Raw genomic sequence first — 20,690 nt, 5'->3', positions numbered from 1 at the left:
CCACAGTTGAATCCTGGACAAGGGTGCTTTTAGCATCTGCAATGACTGAAGCAAGGAGCATTACTAAAGGTTAGTCATAAAAAGCCATTTACTTGGTCCTGCATTGAAGAAAATAAAATAAAACAGTTAACAAAGAATATGAACATGAAGTTATTATTCGTCATAAGGATGTTCTCTGACCTGGAACATTTGAATGTGTTTTGAATGAACGGCTGGCCTAACTAAATTCTATATGATCTGCATGAAACCAGTTTCATCTCTGCAGTGTCCTCCATGTCAGATGTGAAAATGAAAATGCAGATTTTGTACCCTCTGTTGTCAGGATGGGGTAAGCAGAGCATGCCTAGCCTACTATTCTGGGTAAACACTGTTCAGTGAGCTCCCATAAGGCATCCAGGGGTTCAGAGGTAATGGGTATCATGCCTCTCTCAATACAATCCCATGAGCCTCTCTGCTACTGAGGACCTATGAAGGAGGTATATCATAAATTCTTGTGACTTTCTCCAGAATTGCTTCTCACAGATAGTCAAGGTATGTGGCCAGACAAAACAGCATTGGCAGCAGACTATGACACCTAGCACACCTCCTCAAGAAATTGCGAAATACAGCACTGGGGACTCCTATTAGCCACAGTAAACCTTTTTACAGTAATGAGAGAGAATGAGGCAGCCATTAGACTGCTATAGGCTGGGGAATCTGTGGAGGTGTGAGGTGGCAGTTAAAAGTGCTTTATGGGCCAGAGGCAAGTTGCCAGAGCCTGGAGAAAGGAGTCAACAGAGGTGATGGTATTCCTGGCACCGCAGAGATAAATGACGCTGTGTGTATGTCCGGGACAAATGACCATGGAGGATTACTTCCAGAGGCATTCATTACCTCACGCCAGCATCTGAGCGGCAGCCTTTTGTATTATTGCAGCTACCTGTGCGTGGAAGCCTTTATTATTATCAGCCACTCATGTCCTTCTCCCCTGTTGATCTGCATAGAGCTGTGATCTGCTACAGTTTTTCATCAGGATGATTTTCAGACAAAGAGATTTATGGCCCGGTTCTGCTGATATTGGCTCCGTGATGTTCAGCGTGTGTTAGGAGAGAAACAATAAATATCGCAGAGCTGATATCAGCGAGACCCTGCTGGTAATATACAGCTCAGTTCAATAGGCGGTGATGCATAGCGCTAAAGGCAGCATTATACAGAACATGCTGTGATATCCACCTGCCATGTCTCCTCTCCTTTCATTCAGATCACCTGGAATAACCTTCCCCCCTCTCTGTCTCTGTTTTAGTGCGTACTCAGAACAGGAAGCAGGATCCTTGAGTGTAAACTAGTAGAGGTTTTTCAGGGTCACAGGCAGTGTTTTCTGCATATGGGACTCAATAGTTTTTTGCCCCTTCAGTCATCTGTGCATTCGTGCCATTCCTTATGTAAGGCAATGTAATCCAACAATTTCATGTTCCAGTTTGAATATTCTTACATTGTCCACTCTGGCACTGTAACTGGCCTCAATACCAAACCAAAATCTAAACTGCCAGCACTGTTATGTTTCAATGCAGGAACATACAAACTAAAACAATTATCTATCATTGAAAAGATATTTGAAAATAAAATATAGAAATCTTAAAGCCTTGTTTACAGTATGTGGTTCTCTAAAGTTTGCCAAAGAAATGTTCCAGTTATTGACAAAGCTTTTAAAAAAAGCTTGTGAATGTGCCTATGGACTGGTCAAACATAAAAAGCGATTCTGTAAGTTTACAAGTAATGTCACATGGGTGAGCATGTTAAGAAATAACCATAATAATAATAATAATAATTTAAAAAAAATAATAATAAAGATAAAAAATAAATAATAATAATAATAATAATAAGCATAATAAGAATAAAAATAATAATAGTAACAACAACAATAATAAGAATAATAATAGTAACAACAACAATAATAAGAATAAAAATAATATTAATAATAATATTAATAATAATATTAATAATATTAATAATATTAATAATAATAACCATAATCATACTATTACTACTACTACTACTACTACTAATAATAATAATAATAATAATAATAATAATAATAATAACAATAATAATTGACCAGACCATTGCAGTATATGACTTTGTTTTCTGTTGTTTAGCTGTGCCATCGCTGTTGACACACACGGTTTCCCCACTCCCATGTCTTCAGCACCCACGCGTGTGGCCAGCTTTAGCCTTCGTTTCTCACGGCTGCTGTAATGAGGGAGAATTACATTCATGATGCAGGAACAAAAAGCCAGTCTTCTCTGTAAATGACTGTTTCAATGCCAAAATTCCTATGCTCTTGGTGTCTAGCATTTACCATCAACTTTGTGGCCAGTATATGGGAATATCTGGCCACACAAATACAGTATATGAATATCAACTGAAACCACCAAAAGATCATTTTCATATTATACATATTCATATTAATTAGACAACATCTCTGCCATTTGCAGCAAAAATAAAACACACATGCACAGACGGTGTCACAGAGCATATACGCCCGTATACATTTATCTTTAAGTTGAATTCAGTTTATTTTGCTATCATCTCATTGTTTGTCGACAGGGAAATCTGTTTCTCTGCTGCTAAGCAAATATTTACAAAATCTGGAGGCAGCGCAAGCCCTGCTTTCTATTAGAGTCATGCGAGCAGCCAAGCAAAAGCCTGTGGCCCGCGTCCAAAAAATGCTTCTGTCTCCGTGCTCCGTCAAAGATTTATCTTTATGAATGATGAAGTCAGCCAGCCTGAGTTAGACCCTAAGCATTTTAGGGCTAAGCTCCCAGCAAGACCTGCCAGCCCCCAGCCCCCTTTTCCTCTAAGTAAAGGTGTAACTCATAGGGAAAGGAACAGACAGAAAAATAGAGAACAAGTCACTGGTTTTACTGGAAGTCTGAACAGAATCAGTCTGGGCCAGGCCTGTCGCTGTGAAAGTAAGTGGACGCTGGACGTTTGCTGGGTCAGGCAGCGGTGTTAAATTCTTGGGGTCTCAGCTCCCCTCAGAGAGGGAGAGAGTGTTAATGGGGACAGAAGTGAGGGCGGTGGGGGTGGGGTAGGGTGCATTGGGGGGACACCTCACCCCTTACGGAGAGCTGATCCAGCTGCCTTCGCCTTAACCCGACCCTGGAGAGCCGTTATGGTCACACAAGCATGGAGATTAATGGGGCTTGATAAAAATCTACACAATACCCACAACTTCTGCTGATTTTTTGGAAAGGGAACAGGGTTTTCTTCTCTCATTCATATGCTGGTTAAGAAGCGTGTTTATGTGCAGTGATATTTTCAAATGTGTCAAAAAACTGAAACAGTATAACAATGTTATTAAAATTTTCATCTGAGACCATTTTTGTTCATCTTTTGTACTTATTCCTGCTATCAGCTCGAATGTTAAAGCTCACCTTGTTTTCAGTCAAAAGAAATTGTCATCAGACGTCACTTTTAGTTTGGTTGCCATGAGATACAATGAACTATTTCCCAGAAATGGATTAGAGTTCAAATGGTAGCAGAGCATCAATTACCCACAATATTGACTATAATCTTTCACAATATGGCTTTCTGCTTGTAACCTAGAAACAGGGGTATACTGTAAAGGGAAAATAACTAGTAGAGCCTATCACTTCAGCAGTATGGCTGGTGTTAAAAAACTGGATATACTCTCATATGTACCCACTCTTTTTTGTTAGCAGTTTTCATATAGCTGTGTAGGACACGTATGATCAGCCAGTCGACCCTGTATGTTCAGTCTGCACAGTACAGATGGATGGATGAAATCTTCCATGAAGTTATCTCAGAAACAAATTTCCCCTTAGGTTTTTAAAGAGCTGATAATGACAAGGTAGACCGTAAACAGATGGGCCTGCTGTGACCGGCACACGCATAATAAGCACAATTTATTTTCTTTTTTCAGAGAACAGGGGAGTGTGTGAGAAAGAGACAGAGAGAGAGAGAGAGAAAGAATAAGAGAGAGAGAGGGAGTCAGCTAAGGTGTCAGTTCAGAGTAATCACAGAGAGTCCCTGAAGTGTGAACACAGAAAAAGGAAATGTTATTGTGAGCTTTTATTTATTTATTTTGTTCTGATATGGTGTTTGCTTTGAAAACAGACGCATCCCAGTAGATGCCTTAAGCTGCCAGGGCTCCGAGGGGCGCTGAGGTAAATCCAAACATAAGTGCAGTTTGCCCTCAGTGAGAACCATTTAATAACCATAATTGGCACATTTAACCAATATAATTATACATACAAACAAGTGGTTTCCAGTTAAACATCTGCATGTGAAGACGGGCAGGATGCCCACAGGCACAGCGGGCAGGGGGGCAGAGGACAGGGGGCAGAAACGGATGAAGTTTAAATGAGGGCAGCAGCATATTCATGGCTCCACAAGCCAGATGAGGGACCAGTGAGACTACCCATCAGTTTCCTTCATTAGTACCCTCTAATTGGACAAGCCTGTGGGCTGTGTGAGATGTGCTGCTGCTGCTACTACTGCAGCTACTGCTGCTACTATGACTACTACTACTACTACCACTACTACTGCTGCTACTGCAACTGCTACTACTACTGCTACTACTGTTACTACTACTACTACTACTGCTGTTACTACTACTACTGCAGCTACTGCTGCTACTATGACTACTACTACGACTACTACTACTACTGCTGCTACGGCAACTGCTACTACTACTGCTACTGCTGTTACTACTACTACTGCTGCTACTAATACTAGTGTTGCTACTGCAACTGCTGTTACTACTACTACTGCTGCTACTACTACTACTGCTACTGTTACTACTGCTGCTACTGCAACTGCTACTACTACTGCTACTACTGTTACTACTACTACTACTACTACTACTGCTGCTACTGCTGCTACTACTACTGCTGCTACTACTACTATTACTACTTCTACTACTTCTATTACTAAGACTACTACTACTACTGCTACTACTACTACTACTACTGCTGCTACTACTACTGCTGCTACTACTACTACTACTGCTGCTGCTGCTACTACTACTACTACTACTGCTGCTACTGCAACTGCTACTACTACTACTACTACTACTGTTACTACTACTACTACTACTACTACTACTACTGCTGCTACGGCAACTGCTACTACTACTGCTACTGCTGTTACTACTACTACTGCTGCTACTAATACTACTGCTGCTACTGCAACTGCTGTTACTACTACTACTGCTGCTACTACTACTACTGCTACTGTTACTACTGCTGCTACTGCAACTGCTACTACTACTGCTACTACTGTTACTACTACTACTACTACTGCTGCTGCTGCTACTGCTACTGCTGTTACTACTACTACTGCTGCTACTACTGCTACTACTGCTGCTGCTACTACTACTGCTGCTACTACTGCTGCTACTACTGCTACTACTACTACTGCGGCTGCTGCTACTACTACTACTACTACTACTACTACTACTACTACTACTACTACTGCTGCTACTACTACCGCTACTACTGCTACTACTGCTACTGCTGCTACTACTACTATTACTACCTCTACTACTACTATTACTACTTCTACTACTTTTATTACTAAGAGTACTACCTCTACTAAACATAAAACTAAACTAAAATGAAAACTGAAACAGAACAGGTGCATCCAATGGATCAGAGAAGAAAGCAGTAATAAAATACAACCAATGACTGGGCCTAAGGAAAGAAAGATTGTAGCAGATAATTGCATAAATCAATGCAATTATTTAGTATGATTAACAAGTATGATGGTTAAAACACATCAGCAGTTAATTACTTTTATGCTTAATTATGACTAATATTGCAGACTCATTATCTTCAGAACACTAAGAGAATGGGTGCTCGATGCCATCAGATGGCAAATCTCATTACTGTAATTCCTTGTCATTTTTTTTAACAGAACATTGTGAGCAGTTTGTGTCTTTTTCACAAAGGACTATCAATAAAAAGTGGGCAAGACAAACACACAGTAATTGGAACTAAAGGCCAAAACAAACAGAACACAAATTGTACACCCATTCACAGCAAGCACTCGTGACCAGAAAATGGAACAAATGAATTGAAAGGATGTGACAGAATAGCAGAGAGTAGAATACAGTAGAGAAGAGGCAGTAGAGAGTGCATTTTCCCCATAAAAAGGGGTTCTCAGCAAATCACATAACGTTAAATTGGGCAGTGGACAATTACTAATAGCTTACAGATTTCATGCAGGTGAAGGACAAACAAATTGGCAGACCAATTCTGCACATTTTGGATAGGAGGACACTTCATCTCAGTGACTGGAGTATGAACATATTGACGCAGTAAATATGGAAATAAATGGCATGCATACATAATATAATAATGATATTGTCTGCGTTTGGGGTGTAGATGTAACATTTAAAAACGTTAGAAAAAAATACCAAAGGGAAATACATGTGATCTGGTCAAGTCGTGCACTAATTCGTCATGTGGCTATTCTTAAGCCAATCAAAATACGGAACCCACTTCCCTCCGGCTTGGAAAGGGCGGCGAGACGGGACTCATATCTGCGGGATCCAATGTTGAGAGTCCGTGGGCGAATAGGCATTACTGACGGGCGGTAAGTCCCAAACACTCTCGGTAACCTGTTGCTAGCGGAGTTCTTGAATCATACTAGCTTTGGAACTTTTTCATCGCTTGGATTCAGCAAAGAAAGATCAAACATAGCTGAGAGAGTTTTGACTGACAGCTTTTGTACATACTCAGACAGATGGACGATGGAATCATATTTTTAAATTAAGCTAAGGAAACCTTAACAAAACAAACCAAAAAAGGGTATAGCAATCTACACAATACGTTTTACTATTTGCCTGTTTGTTTGTTTATTTTTTTCCAGTACTGACATCTGCAGATAGCCACTGAATGTATTGCATTTTCGCTAAATATTCAGCAACAGTGACGAGTTTGTTCGTTAGATGTGGTTTTAAGTTGTGATAAGGTGAAACGTGGATGCAGTGCGCACTTCACCGGGAAACGAGCCGTGCGACTCCGGACAGATTAATCGGGTTTATTTCAGGAACTATCCGTCATACCGCACCTGGGGAGAACTCATTCATCCATCGATGTGAAACAGACGTGAAATGGTTTTCACTTTTTCTCCGAGTTGCGAAGGGATAACTTAGACACATTACTCTCACAATGAAACTGTTGAACTTATTTTGTGTAATTGCCGGATTGTGGAGGATGCTGTCAGCCAGCAGAAGCTGTCCGGATCTCGTTATTGACGGCTGTCGCTGTACGTCCGAAAGACACATGGAGCTAAGCAGACAGACAGTCCGTGTGAAAGTTGTGTGTAGCGGAGCGGAGTTAATGGACACCTTCCACCCCAGTTTTCTTCCGAATACCACGGTTTCGCTGTGAGTACACCCTCTCCACTGCACCAAACATCGACTTGTTGGGTAGCACTAAACAATGCAAATTTGATGTCCACCGACAGTACGGAAATGAAGCTAACTGTCATGCCATAGAATTGACACATTAGAACAATATTTAAGAAATTAAAATTAAAATAAAAAAAACGTTCAATTGTAGCACAAGCACTACTGTCTGATAAAGCTGTGTTATTGTTCAAACACCATAGCGTGTTTAACCCGTGCATTTTAGTTTGAATAAACAAACAAATAAATAAATTCCGAAAAATATTTAATGGATCTGACACCTGACTACCTGTGAATACCTCCGAGAAGCAGCAAATCACTGTATTCAAAATCACTTAATCATACTGATAGTTAACCTCATAGACGGTTACCCTAACCCTAACCCCCCCCCCCCCCCCCCCCCCCTTGGAGCTTGAATGGCATTAGATGTCAGGGCTACTCATTCTATATATTTTGTGATGAAAGTAACTTTGATAACTTTTCTTCTGATGTGCCCATTTGAGGTCAGTTAAGTTGAAAGTCTGATCATTAGTTTTCCCCAGTAGAGCATTTGGATTTCGATTCGGCTTTATCTTTAATATTTCTGAGTGTTTAGCATGAGCATATTAAGTATGTTGTTGGAAGAAGTACATACTCAATATGTTGGCTCTCTCCGAGGGGTTTTGTCCCATGGCCAGTTAAAATCACTCATCTCTTCATAAGTGTGTATTATTTAGATGGATTCTTCCATTCCTCTGCCCTCCCTACCTTTCCCCCTCTCTTCTAATCATTTCTGGTGGATTCTCCTGTTCCTCACCAACCCTGTTCTGGTTAACATCCATACATCAGTCAGTAAAGAAAGATTACAGCATATAACGCATTATGTTTTGCAAGGTATTTGTTGACTAAATAATTTTTCGTCATCCTGCCTTAATATTGATATGAATATGAATAACCTCTAGTAGTATGTAATGTTATTCAATTGATTCACACATGACTGAGCAGACTAGCAGTTGTGTAGCGGACGCTTCGTAGTATTTGTTAATATCGTCTGCCAGTGGTCATATAAAATGACTTATCTGTTGCATGACTGCTACTATATTGGGCAGATGCAAAGCTTTGGTATGAATTGTGTCACAGTGTGTCACAGTGTGTGACATTGTGTCACATTGTGTCAGTAGTTCTGTAGGTTGGCTGAATCAGTGCAACATTCGCTAATAGGTGACTGCAGCTCTGAGACTCTTACGTGGATGTGCTCTGAGACTCTTACGTAGATCTGCTCTGAGACTCTTAGGTAGATCTGCTCTGAGACTCTTACATGGATGTGCTCTGAGACTCTTACGTAGATCTGCTCTGAGACTCTTAGGTAGATCTGCCCTGAGACTCTTACGTGGATGTGCTCTGAGACTCTTACGTAGATCTGCTCTGAGACTCTTACGTGGATGTGCTCTGAGACTCTTACGTGGATGTGTTCTGAGACTCTTATGTAGATGTGTTCTGAGGGCTTGGAGAAGCACGGCTTCCCTTCCTCAGCGTTTCTCACTTATGTAAGAGGGGAGAGGCAGGTGGAGAGCACGCTCGGCCAGTGACCTGCTGGATAAACTCGGGTTTGTAAACTGCTGTATTACTGTTAGGAATGTACCCATTAAGCGGAGGCTAAATTAAACAGCACCCCCGCTTGTCCATTTCAGCATTTCTGTGGTTGCATTAGAATGCATAAAGAAATAACTCCTGCTCCCCTTACGGGTATGAAATAGGCCTAATTCTAGAGCATGGTATGCAATATAAACCAAGTCTGCCACTGTATATGGTCTTCCCTGGTTGTAATGTTATTAATGCATGAAGGCTAATATTGTCATATGTGTCTTAAATGCTACTTCGGGGGAAACATCAAAAATTGATCAGGAGGTTCCTGGAGGATCTGCTTTGACTAGGCTGGGTGGAGGATGTATGTTTATATCCCTTGTGTCTCGTATGATTTTTGAATTGTATGTGATTCTCTGCCTAAATAAATCTTTTCTTTGAAGCATATCATTTCCACTAACCTAGGCTCACTAGTTGCCTAATGGGTAGAATCTGAAGCCTAAATGTTTATTCTGCATTTGTGCATTACATTGGGGTGTAGTGTAGTGGTTGGAGCAGTGGGTTCTGTGTCTGGGTTTTGGATTTATCCTTCTCTGTTCTGTACCAGTAAAAATTCCAACTTAAATAAAATTGAACACATGAAGAAATGTCATTCCAGTTCTGATGATTTTTAAAGAGTGTTTTTCTTGTGGGACAAACTATGCACTCGAAAATGTATTGTGGAATAGGTACTTCAGAGAATTGAGGTGAATACAGCAGGGAATGTTTGTTAGTCTTTAGAGCCGGTCTTACTCCCCTGCTTCTTATCATGTACGCATTGTTGTTCTCTGTCTGACTCAGAGCACAGAACCATGGGTGGCAGCCTCTCTCATCCATGGCCTGCTGCTGGTGGCTTCGGATTGAAAACTCCTGTCCTCTTTAAGAAAGCCCAGCGTTCAGCCCGTCCACCCTGCGTGCCGCCTGCTCCACTCCTCTGAAAGTCGCTTTGTTACCTACGGTCTGCGTTTGGCTGAGAGCTTTTCCTGCACTAGGAAATGTGACCTCCAGCAACCTGAAGTGGCTTTCCTCTGTTCTCCCTTTTGTTTTCATTTGCAGTGAAAATAAACAGTGATAAGACTAAAGTGCGCTCACGTATGATTGTGCAAAGTGATTTTCAAGTGGATTTGCTTAGCTTTTCCCTCCGGACCGTAATTTTTCTTTTTTAATGTGGCATTATGCTGAATCTCAATTTGTATTGTGTAGGCAGAAGAGGCCTGTTCAGGCAACAGCTCAGCGGGTACTGTTTTTATGCTGGTGATTTAGAGTTTTCTTTTGCTACCTATCTAGGACCCTAGTTGAATGAGTGTGTGAGTTGGTCAGTAAGTCATTGAGCCAGTCAATGAGTGAATCTGGGATCACTTCTCTGTGAGTTGGGTGAGTTAGAGTAGTGAGTCAAGTAAGAGTCAAGTAAAAGAGTCGCTGAGTCCCAATTGAGACTGGCAGTTTGGGTAGAGAGGAGAGTGCTTCCATACTTTCACAGAACTGTGTAAGAAACCTTTAAAAATCCTCATCAGCCTGCATCCTGTCTGTACATTCAGCCAAGTTCATGCAAACCCGGTCCTCAACTCAGCTTTAAACTTATCCTACCTGTGCTTCTCAGACCAATCCCCATGATGCAGCTTTACCTAATCTTCCATAACCCAGCCTCCCTCGCTAAACCAAGAATTCACCAATTCACTTCAATTTCCTCTGCACTGTAGAGAACTTGGGGGCACGTCTTCAAAAAGCATCAGTGAGAATTCCTCCCTTAGGCCTTGAAACCCCTGCTGAAACAGGTCCCTTCAGCCCTGAGCGTGAAACGGTGTCATGAGCTGAAGTCTCCCCCCTGCTTACGAAAGGACCCTCCTGCCCCACCGCTGAATAAAAGTGTGCCCCATGTCTCTTCAAAGCTACCACCCCATCAATAACTGTACACTGCCTGCTGTACTCTCCTCTATGGGAGTTTTATTCAGAGACTGGCAAAGTCCCCACAGGGACAGATCCAGCCCAGGCAGCCCTGCTCACCTTCTGACTTTGGTGGGGATTATTCAGCTAGGCTTCTTGCTGTTCTCCTCGAAGTCCCCAAGCGGTGATGTTCTAAAAGAGAGAACATGTCCTCCCAGTTTCAGTAACAGTTGCGGTAGAAGGCGAAGAGAGGGAGCCATCAATATTGGACCATATCCCCCTGCAAGCACCTGACTCCCCAGCCTGACTCAAACTAAAGATGTCGGAGCCACAGAGCTATGGAACAAAGGCTTCTCCGTGACACTACTTCCTGTCTGAAAGAGCTCTCTCTGTACCTTGTTTTATTCTGTCTGCAGCACAGGATGGTACAACAATGTTAAAGCGGTCAACTTCATCACTTCCATTTTCAGTAAAAAGTGGTGCTTAGCATATAGCCTCGACACCCCGCCCTCTGCAGAGTGGAGCGTGCTGTTCCAAGCACATTAATTACAAATGGTCATCTTTTATTTTTTCTATTTTTTTTTGTCTGTTCCCATTCTCTTATCTTATGGCTTACATCGGATGCCTTTCCAGATAGGGGAATTATTAACGCTAGACTGAGATTTGCTGACATTGAATCCAAAGTCATTGACCCATCAGGTGAAGAGGGGGGATTTGCTACTGCTGAGCTGCCTTCTGTTACAAATGAAAAGTGCTCCCAAGGCATCCGTGTCCTTTAAGTGTACATATTCTGTAAGACGAATAAGTAGCTGCCTCTTGAACTAAAATTGGCTCTCGTTTGCTAACACATTAGCTCCCCCTGCCCCTAATAGATAGCCCTTTCCTTCAAAATGGTGATATGAAGTTTCTTCTGCTTAATAACATCACAAACTGCTACTTACTTTACCACAATTCATGATTACAGAGGCCATCTTCAGAAGAAAAATGTGCATGAAAGTATTGAATAGACAGCTCAGATCCATGTATAATAATTTTCTGCTAGATGATGTAATACTTCAGTAGAAGTTAGTCAGCTTTGTTTCTGCCTAAATATCTTCTTTCTTGGCACATCATATGTGACTGTTTTCTAAAACATAACATCGGATGACACAAGTTTATCCCCTGCTGGGAACTAATCCACCTCACAGAAAGTTCCCGTCAAGACAATCGTTAATTTCCTGGATTGTGTACAGTGGCTCCTCACCTACTTGACTGCCTAGGTCTGACGCATTAGAAACTTATGAAAGATTATCATCTTTCCACCGCTCTAGCTGTCCGACATCAGCTGCTAGATGCTCACTCCTCAATCCCAAAGCCTGTTCCACTACACCCACGCTTCTAGGAGCTATGGTGTGACTTGCACTTTCACATACTGGAAACTGCTCTGCTATAGACAGACCCTCACAAGGAACACCTTCCCTGTTCCCAACAAGCAGCTTGTCAACTTCCACCACCCTCTTAATTTCTGGAGTTACACTTCCCTTGAAACTGTGCTTGCCTGTCTCTTAGTCCTCACTTACTCCTCAGTTAGTCCTCACTGAGCCCCGCTCCTCCTCAGAAATGCCTCCTTCCCTTACTGATAGTGCTGGGTCCAGTACCCTTCCCTGTTTCTCCTGCCTGCGCCCAATGTCACTGCTTTCCCTGCACAGCAAACAGCCACATCACCTACCCTGTCCCTCATACCTACAACAAAATAAGACCTCTAGAGTCTGTCTGTACGCCGATCCAAAAATAAACAGGCTTGCCGCCTGAAATAAAATGTGTGTGGCAGGGTTTTATTTGTACAACTGAGAGGAATCATTGTGATTGAGCTAATGTCATGAAATTCTACAGCTCAGACTTGAGTTTCTCGTTCGGAGGGAGAGAGACAGCGAGAGAGAGGAAAAGAGATATCTGGGGACACTCTAGGGAGGGGGAGAGAGAGCTGCCAGGACTGTGATATAAAACCCATCCTGTGAAACGCTCCACTGTAAACGGCAATATTTCATATGACTGAAGTCCTGCTCTTGCATAACATGACCTCAGAAGAGTGGAGTGTCTGCATGTGAGAGACAAAGGGTATTCAGCCAACGACAAACAAATGCTGTTAGTCGTTAGTTCAGAAACGCCTCTACGACGACCTGTGAAAAGGTTGTACAAGGTTAAGTGTGGATGGAATCGGTGATTACTATAGAGTGCGGTGAGTTAAATTTATATACAGGACTGGCACTGAAAGGTGATGGCGCTTGAAGCGCTTCTTTAGAACTAAATCCATTCAAGCTATAAAATGAATAAAGAGGATGGAATTTATAGGACAGACCAAGCAAGGAACATCATTGATACTGTAAGATTGGCTCTCTAAATCATTATGTTTTTACAATCAGAATAAACTATTTGTATATGACCTCTCATACAAGAGGTTGCAGCTCAAAAAGCTTTCTTTTAGTGTTAAACATATACAATTAAGGAAACGGCGAGCGTAGAAGTGCATAGTATTAAAATAAATCTTTCTGAGCTGTGCTTGGATTTGTGAGGATGTTGCTGTTCAGTGGATATAGGCTGGAGGTGAGCTGTGACAGGAGCACTCAGTGGCCAGGGTGTGCTGTGATTGCTGATGTCATAGACCCAGATTATTCTGTCTGGGCTGCCTGGATCCTGAGGTGAGAACTGCCAAACCAATAAAAGATGCACCTCAAATAATCACAAAAAGATGTGCGGTTTCCATCTTTCAGGAGCTATGCAGTGTGTCTTGTGTGTACTATCAAACCACAGCCAACACCGTGTAACATGAGATATGGCGAGAGAAAGAGACTGACATGATATATGGAGAGAGAAGACGGAAGGGGTATTTGAGGGGAGAGAGAGATGAAGGTAGACAGACAGACAGAGAGTGGGGTTTTTTTTATTATTACCTTTTTGTAACATTTGCTTTGGCAACACAGTGCATGTCATGCCAGTAAGGCACCTTGAAATTGTCAACAGACTTAGATGGACAGTGAAATAGACAAGTATACCAAATACTTCCCACTGTACTCTGAGTGATGGGAGCTAGCAGTCTCACCACCATCACCAGGTTCTATAGACTACACAGATTCAGGAGCCATGCGTCGGCTCCTGGGTCCTTTGTTCCTCCCGGCAGTTTAAGTTCAGGAGGTTTCAGTAGGTAACGGAAGCTTCCAGTACTATTGTGTGTTACAGTGCTTCATCATTCATGAAGAGACCTGCCCACAGGCAGGATATCCATTGCCACGATATTGCCCTTAGTTACACCATGCCTGTTTTTGAATATTGATGCATCGGCTTCCTCAGTAGAGAATTCAAACTGTCAATTTTAAAAGGTCACTTTTCACTTTTTCTTCTCGGTACACTGCTGAGGCTTAGTAAGGCTGTCAGAGAGGAGCTGTGTGCAAATATTTTCAAGGAGCTGCCGCTGGATTCTCCTGCAGTTTGGCCTGACCTTGCCTTTTCATATTGATAAGGGGAGCGACTCTACTTTTCATTTTGATATTCATTATTGATAAAGGTAACAGGGCGACATACTTTATGCAGTCATTTTGCTATGTCACAGCTGGCATACTAGAGCAAATAAAATTGACGTGAAAAATGGATAATGTGGGAAGTATGAATGCCATGGCCAAATGCATTAAAGACGTGGATACCACCGCTTTTCGTTTGAAAGTGTGTTAGTTCAGCTTTGTCTCAGAGTAAAAAAACAGCGCTAGAGTTCATGACCAGTGAAAGGAACACAAAAGATCATAAATCGCACATGCCTTGGAAAAACCCAAGAATGCGTCTGAATGTGTTCGAATGTCAGCCGTCTAAAAATATTAAGAAAGAAAAATACGCCGCGCGCCAAGGATACTTTTCCGGCGTGCTATCCCAAACCTCCCACTTTCTTCACAGAACCAACACAGGGGTTATTTAAACGGCGGCGCGTCTGCTGTTGCAAAGTGAAGCGCACGTGTTTCAATATGCTGTGCTGTGTTTTCACTTCATTAAAAAAAGCTATTGTCAAAGTGGATCTTCAATCCCCTGTGCGTGTTGATCCTACCTGGGTGTTAAAATTTTGCATGGACTCATAATGGCCCATTATCCTTCACTGTAAGGTCATTTTCAGTAGTGTGGACTGGAACTGTCAACTTTGTGGGTGTGGGTGTAGTCTAGGTTACAGGCTACATTATCTTCTTATTTATTTAATCTTATATAATTTGCTTAGTCTACTGTGCAGCTATTATGGGACCTGGAATGGTCCTGAAATTGGTGGCAATGTATAGGTTCATTAAGTGTGTTAACACCCTATGGACAGTTCACCTCAGCACTAAAAATGTACTGGCGGCAAAGCTTTGTATTTGATTAGAGTGCTGGCCCATAGAGAGGCATCCTCTTCGCCTAGATGAGCACTAGATATTGTAAGAGATGGCTGAGGATTTGCAGCAAGCAGATTGGCTTATGGGATGTGTAGTCCCTTTTTGTAAACAAGATGGAGTTAAGTAACTTGCAGAAGCGTACGGCAGTGTGCATTGCCTGGGCCCCCTCCTCTCCCTGGTGGTGAACGGTAGACACTTGCTGAGTAATTAGAAGGCACTTATGCAGTGGAAACCCGATAAACTCTGTCCACAGGGCTTCCATCCTGCGCTGGCACATTGAAGTTAATTGTATTCTCCAGCTGTGGACTCCTGGTTACAGCCAGCTAATTGGATGTCCTGGGCTTAAAGTTGATTTATTGGGCTGGGCTGACGCTCTGAACGAGAGCCTTTACCGAGTACTCGCCTGGAATTTTAACCAGTACTCATCTGGCTATACTTCCCATAGCAGTGCACCATGCCACACCACACAATAATATAATGTAATGTATTATAAGGTATTGTATAATGTATGTTCTCAATAAAATTTTCATTTTCATACTTCCAGCTGAGGGACCTTTATTCTTTATTCTGAAGTGGCACCTCTTTTCACATGAATGCCAGTCTCTCTCTCTCTCTCTCTCTCTCTCTCTCTCTCTTCTCCTTCTCTCTCTCTTCTCCCTCTCTCTCTCTCTTCGCATTAATGGCATTTGGCAGACGCTCTTTTCCAGAGCAACGTACGGTTGATTAGACTAAGCAGGAGACAATCCTCCCCTGGAGCAATGCAGGGTTAAGCGCCTTGCTCAAGGGCCCAACGGCTGTGCGGATCGTATTATGGCTACACCGGGGATTGAACCACCGACCTTGCCCAGTCATTTACCTTAACCACTACGCTACAGGCCGCCCCTTTGCTCCCTCCCTCTCTCTTTCTCTTTGCTCCCTCTCTCTCTCTACTCCCTCTCTCTCTCCTTGCTCCCTCTCTCTCTCTGCTCCCTCTCTCTCTCTACTCCCTCTCTCTCTCCTTGCTCCCTCTCTCTCTACTCCCTCTCTCTTTCTCTTTGGTCCCTCTCTCTCTCTTTCTCTTTGCTCCCTCTCTCTCTCTGCTCCCTCTCTCTCTCCCTATTTGCTCCCTCTCTCTCTGTTTCCCTTCATCTCACCTGGCTTTGAAATGGAAACAGAGCGTAAATGGAAATAAATCAGGGGATCTAACTCCAGGGATCCTTCATATGTCTGCATTGCTGAGCAGCGGCAGCAGACCATACATAGACACGACGGCAGCCTCAAATCTCCGTTCCCTATATTACACAACACCCAGAGTGGCTACCAGCAGGACAGGACGTTCTCACCAACCGCCCTGTCACCCTCCCCACTGTGCAATGGCTTTTCACTTGATTTATCCGTTTATTTATTGTCCTACGTTGGACCAGATAGGTCAACTGAGAACTTTGTTCTATTCTGCAGTGGCGGTGTGTGGAATCGATGCGAGTGGAGAATGCAAAGCTTTGTGTAGCCAATCAGAATCAGATTACATGGCACGGTGTGCAGAAGTCGGTTTAAGGGGATTTTGACCAGGACTTTGAGGGGAACACCGTGACTCCTGTGAAGTGAAATGGGATCTATAATGACCACAGAGGGTTGGGACCTCAAAGAAGAGGCATTATTGATGTAAGATGTTACGGTAAAGGGACTGATTAGTCTTTTGATTGAAGGAGAAAAACAGAGGGGATTAAATAATAGGCAGTTATACTTATATTATGTTACAGTAATTTCTCACGGCTGATCTAAGCAGTGGGCTGTTATTAAGGTGAACTCAAGGCTGCTTTTCCCCCTCTGGCCAGTAGGGCGGCGAGATGCGGCGGACCGCTTGGCTTTTGGCTGAGGTCTAATTGAAGCTCTCCTAATACCAACTTGAACTTCAGAACATTCTCTGTTTCACGTCCAAGGTCAATGTTAGCCGGTATGAAATATGTTATTTTGGTTTGTAGAGCCTAGCAACCCGATATTATAGAATAACAGTATTTGGATGGTGGAGGCGTAGCGGTCAGAAAACCTTGGAGCTGGCAGATCAGGCTGTTTAGAATAGTTTGCATTCTGATCTTTGCCCTACTTGGTTTCCTGTGATTGGTGCTTTTTGAATTACGGAGTTATTTCTGCTTTAGCCTGTTGGTTTAAAAAAAATATATAAATATAAATATTTGCGGGCTGACAAGAGTGTGTCGGTTGCATGGTGAATGAAATGGAAAACAGAAGTGACCCGTTTCACAGCTGGGGCTGTTATCTGTCAACAGTTGCTTGCCCTATTTGTTGCATTTATAACGAATGATAGAGCGAAAAGCAAAAGTCATACTGAGTAGTATGTATCAGAAATGTTTGATGCAACAAACTGGGGACGTTCTTGCAGTGTTCCTATAGTATCACTAGAGGAAAGAAAATGCATTGACACAGTTTGTACACAGCATTACAATGTCCCTTTATGTATGAAGCTCATTGGTACACAGACATGCTGTAGATATGCCCAGTCTTCCATATTGGAACTAATGGGATAAACACAAAGGGGTGAAGGAGAGCATTCGCTCCATCCCCACCAGACTGCATTTCATATGTTTACTTCTTTTTTTTTTTTTTTTTACAGAAAACAAGTTATCCATGCAGAACGTAATTGATATTGTAAGCGGAAAGTTGGAAGGGCGCTGTAGAATTTAGCTATGTGCTGTTTACATAATGTTCAGCTATGTTTAGCTGCGGACTTCCTGGAGGCCGCGCGGCGGTCGCGCACACGCTAGCGTGATGCGGGTCTGCGTCTGCGTAAACACGGCGGGATGAAGGCCTGGGATTCTCCCAATACAGCGCGCCTGACGCTCAGGTGGATGTGCTCCTGAGTGGTCAGGCAGGGGGACGGGTGCAGAGCTGTACGCTAAACGGTGAAATGGGTCCAAACCCACTGTCACGCACTGTGTTGGACACAGGGAGATACGGAAATTCCGGAATGCACCGGCATTTTATTTGGGAATGTTGGGCGGGGAAGGGAGAGGGAGCGAGGGTGAAGCCACTAATTAACAACAAATGATCTCCCTTCTCCCTCATGGGATCGTGGTTAAAATTACAAAGTAAAATAATAAAGACAAAGTAAACCAAAGCTTTGCTTGCAGCACTCATGCACACGCCTGGACATGGCCCCCTCCCAGATGGTTCCTGGGTCTCACACCTACTGCGGAAAGAGCGTAGATTGGACTACGCATTGGACTAGTTCATGACGTAGTCCAGGTGTGTGCCTACGTCACCAGTAGGCGTGGTCCTCCGGTTGCCCTGCTTTCTTCCCGCAAACTGCACCCTTGCCACACCCGCCTTTTCCGCTCTGCTTAAAATTACCTTATACATTATGCCACGCTAGTTTCCTTACATGTTGTTTGTCCTACTTTAAAAACTTTTCCCCATTATTATGTTTCTCTTCCTCTGTTCTCTTCTTGCTGTGAAGCTCACTGAGCAGAACACTTGTGAAGCACTCTATAAATAACATTTATTATTATATTATTAGTGTTGTGTAACCTTAAAGCAGTCTTGCTCTAATGAACTGACAAAGAGAATGTTGTATGCACTGTTACAGTCATGTGTGTCGTAGGCTGATATTATTCAGGATGCAAAGAAGTCTGTCTGTTCCTTTAGGGTCTGCACCTGGCGCAGGATGTTGAGTCACATCCTGTGCTTGTATGTGATTGGTCAGCTGTGACCCCTGAGGAAGAGCAGGGCCTAGGGGTCAGGCTGCATGTTTGTGATTGTTCAGACGTTTGATTTGTCAGCCACTTTCCGTCCCTGGTTGATTTAAAAGTGCAATTTGAATGTAAATAAAAAAATAAAGCCCACGTTCATGACCGATCACTGAAATTAGTGAGAGGGAGTATGTGAATTAGTGAGTCGGTGAAAGTGGATATCTGCAAGCGAGATAGATGCAGCGGTTCATACAAGGCAAAAGAGCAGTTTAATTATTCAAATATTCACTCTTGGGAGCCATTGAATTTATGAATATCAAATTAATATAAATCTAGATCCACAGCCAGGCTGTGTGGCTTGTCTGGGTTCAGGTACAGGGTGCTCTTAAAGTTTCGCTGGAGCTAAAACAAATGTCCTGCTTGTTCTTCTCATGTGTGGCTACACTGCTGGAGCCGAAAGACTGAAGACATTTCATCTCTTCTGGCTCAGCAAAATGAGAGGATTTCACTGTGCCTTTTTTCATTTTTAAGGGGAATTAATAAGGAGGATGCTTTTGTTTACGAGGTTCCTTTTTCGTCAAGGGAATATATTGAAATGAGTTACAGGTTACTTAAGCAGAGGTGGAAAATCCAGGTTCAGAAAGTAAAAGTCCCATTATTTTGCTCCAGTCACCTGGATTTGCTGCCAGGAAGTGGAAATGATTGTCTAAATCAGCTGGCTGGAAGAAACGCAGGGCAGGATGTTTACTTTCTGACCTCTGGACTTTCCACGTCTGTGTACAGGTCAGGGTGTGAAGGGTTACCAGGTCATATAGTGGAGGCAGAGACCCCTGGGGGATTTAAGATGGTGTGCTGATGTCCTTTCATTTTTGTTGTAAACCATTGAGTGTTACAGATATGAGCTTAGAAATTATGCCAACCTATGTTACAGTCTTATATTTTAATCTGCTTTCTTGTATTTGGTGCTATATTAAGTAATAACATCCCAGCAACTGCACCTTGACCTTCCCCCTGTCCTAAAAATCATGCAAACGCCTCCACTGCTAGCAATTGGAGATATTAATATTAATATTTTATGTGGTTCTGAGAGGAGAGCCCAGGGGTACTGACAGGGAAATAAAGATTTTACTCCCTGACTGGCCTAAATTTATCAATATGAGCATGACCTCCATTAGGAGTGGTTTAGAGTGGGCTCCCGGTTTATTTGATTTCTGCTGTAGAACTGTCACTTTTAACGAGTCTATTAATTCATTTATTTTTTCATAGCTCCGCTGGCATGTGGTGTACGCATGGCTTTATGTTAGCAGCATTGAAAAACACATCTGTTCCATCTCCCATTTAATTTTAATGACAAAAATTCCCCTCTCGCTCATTATAATTCTGTTCGTTAGCCACATGCCCGATGCATCTGTTCCGTCGCCGGTGTTTACGGTTTGCGTCTACCTCAGGCTTCCAGGCCACGGGCCCCGGGCCCCGCGGCGTCTCTGTGACGGAGCCTGATGGTGACGCATTTCTTCCCGCTCCGCTGTGAGAAATGTGTCCGTACTGACGCTGCCTCACACAGGCATGCGTGCGCTACCCGCGCTGTGACAAATCAGGGCTCCCTTACACACTCCAGCGGCAGCCATGAATCTTTGTTTCAGTGCGGGCGAGCAGTTGCTCTCGAGTGCCGTGTCCGCCGGAGAAGACTTCATTAGTTCAGCCGGGCTTTCTGCTCCC

The 20,690-nt window shown here is 43.0% G+C and overlaps 1 protein-coding gene across 2 annotated transcripts in view; it reads left to right on the top strand.

Moving 5' to 3' along the window:
- The first annotated feature begins 6,520 nt into the window (after positions 1 to 6,520).
- Positions 6,521 to 20,690, top strand: part of LOC133118239 (adhesion G protein-coupled receptor A3) — a 106,059-nt gene continuing 91,889 nt past the window's right edge. Inside the window, exons 1-2 of one of the 2 annotated variants that reach the window (XM_061228068.1) lie at positions 6,521 to 6,600; positions 7,223 to 7,396. In XM_061228068.1, coding sequence (XP_061084052.1) covers positions 6,560 to 6,600; positions 7,223 to 7,396 — 215 coding nt within the window. In that variant the 5' untranslated portion in view covers positions 6,521 to 6,559. Of the gene's footprint in view, positions 7,397 to 20,690 lie in introns of both variants that reach the window. The other variant, XM_061228069.1, reaches the window with a different exon arrangement.

This window comes from Conger conger, chromosome 18, assembly GCF_963514075.1.
Source record: "Conger conger chromosome 18, fConCon1.1, whole genome shotgun sequence".
NCBI classification, from domain to species: Eukaryota; Metazoa; Chordata; class Actinopteri; order Anguilliformes; family Congridae; genus Conger; species Conger conger.
The sequence above is the reverse complement of the archived record's forward strand: the minus strand, read 5'-3'. Positions and strand labels throughout refer to the sequence as shown.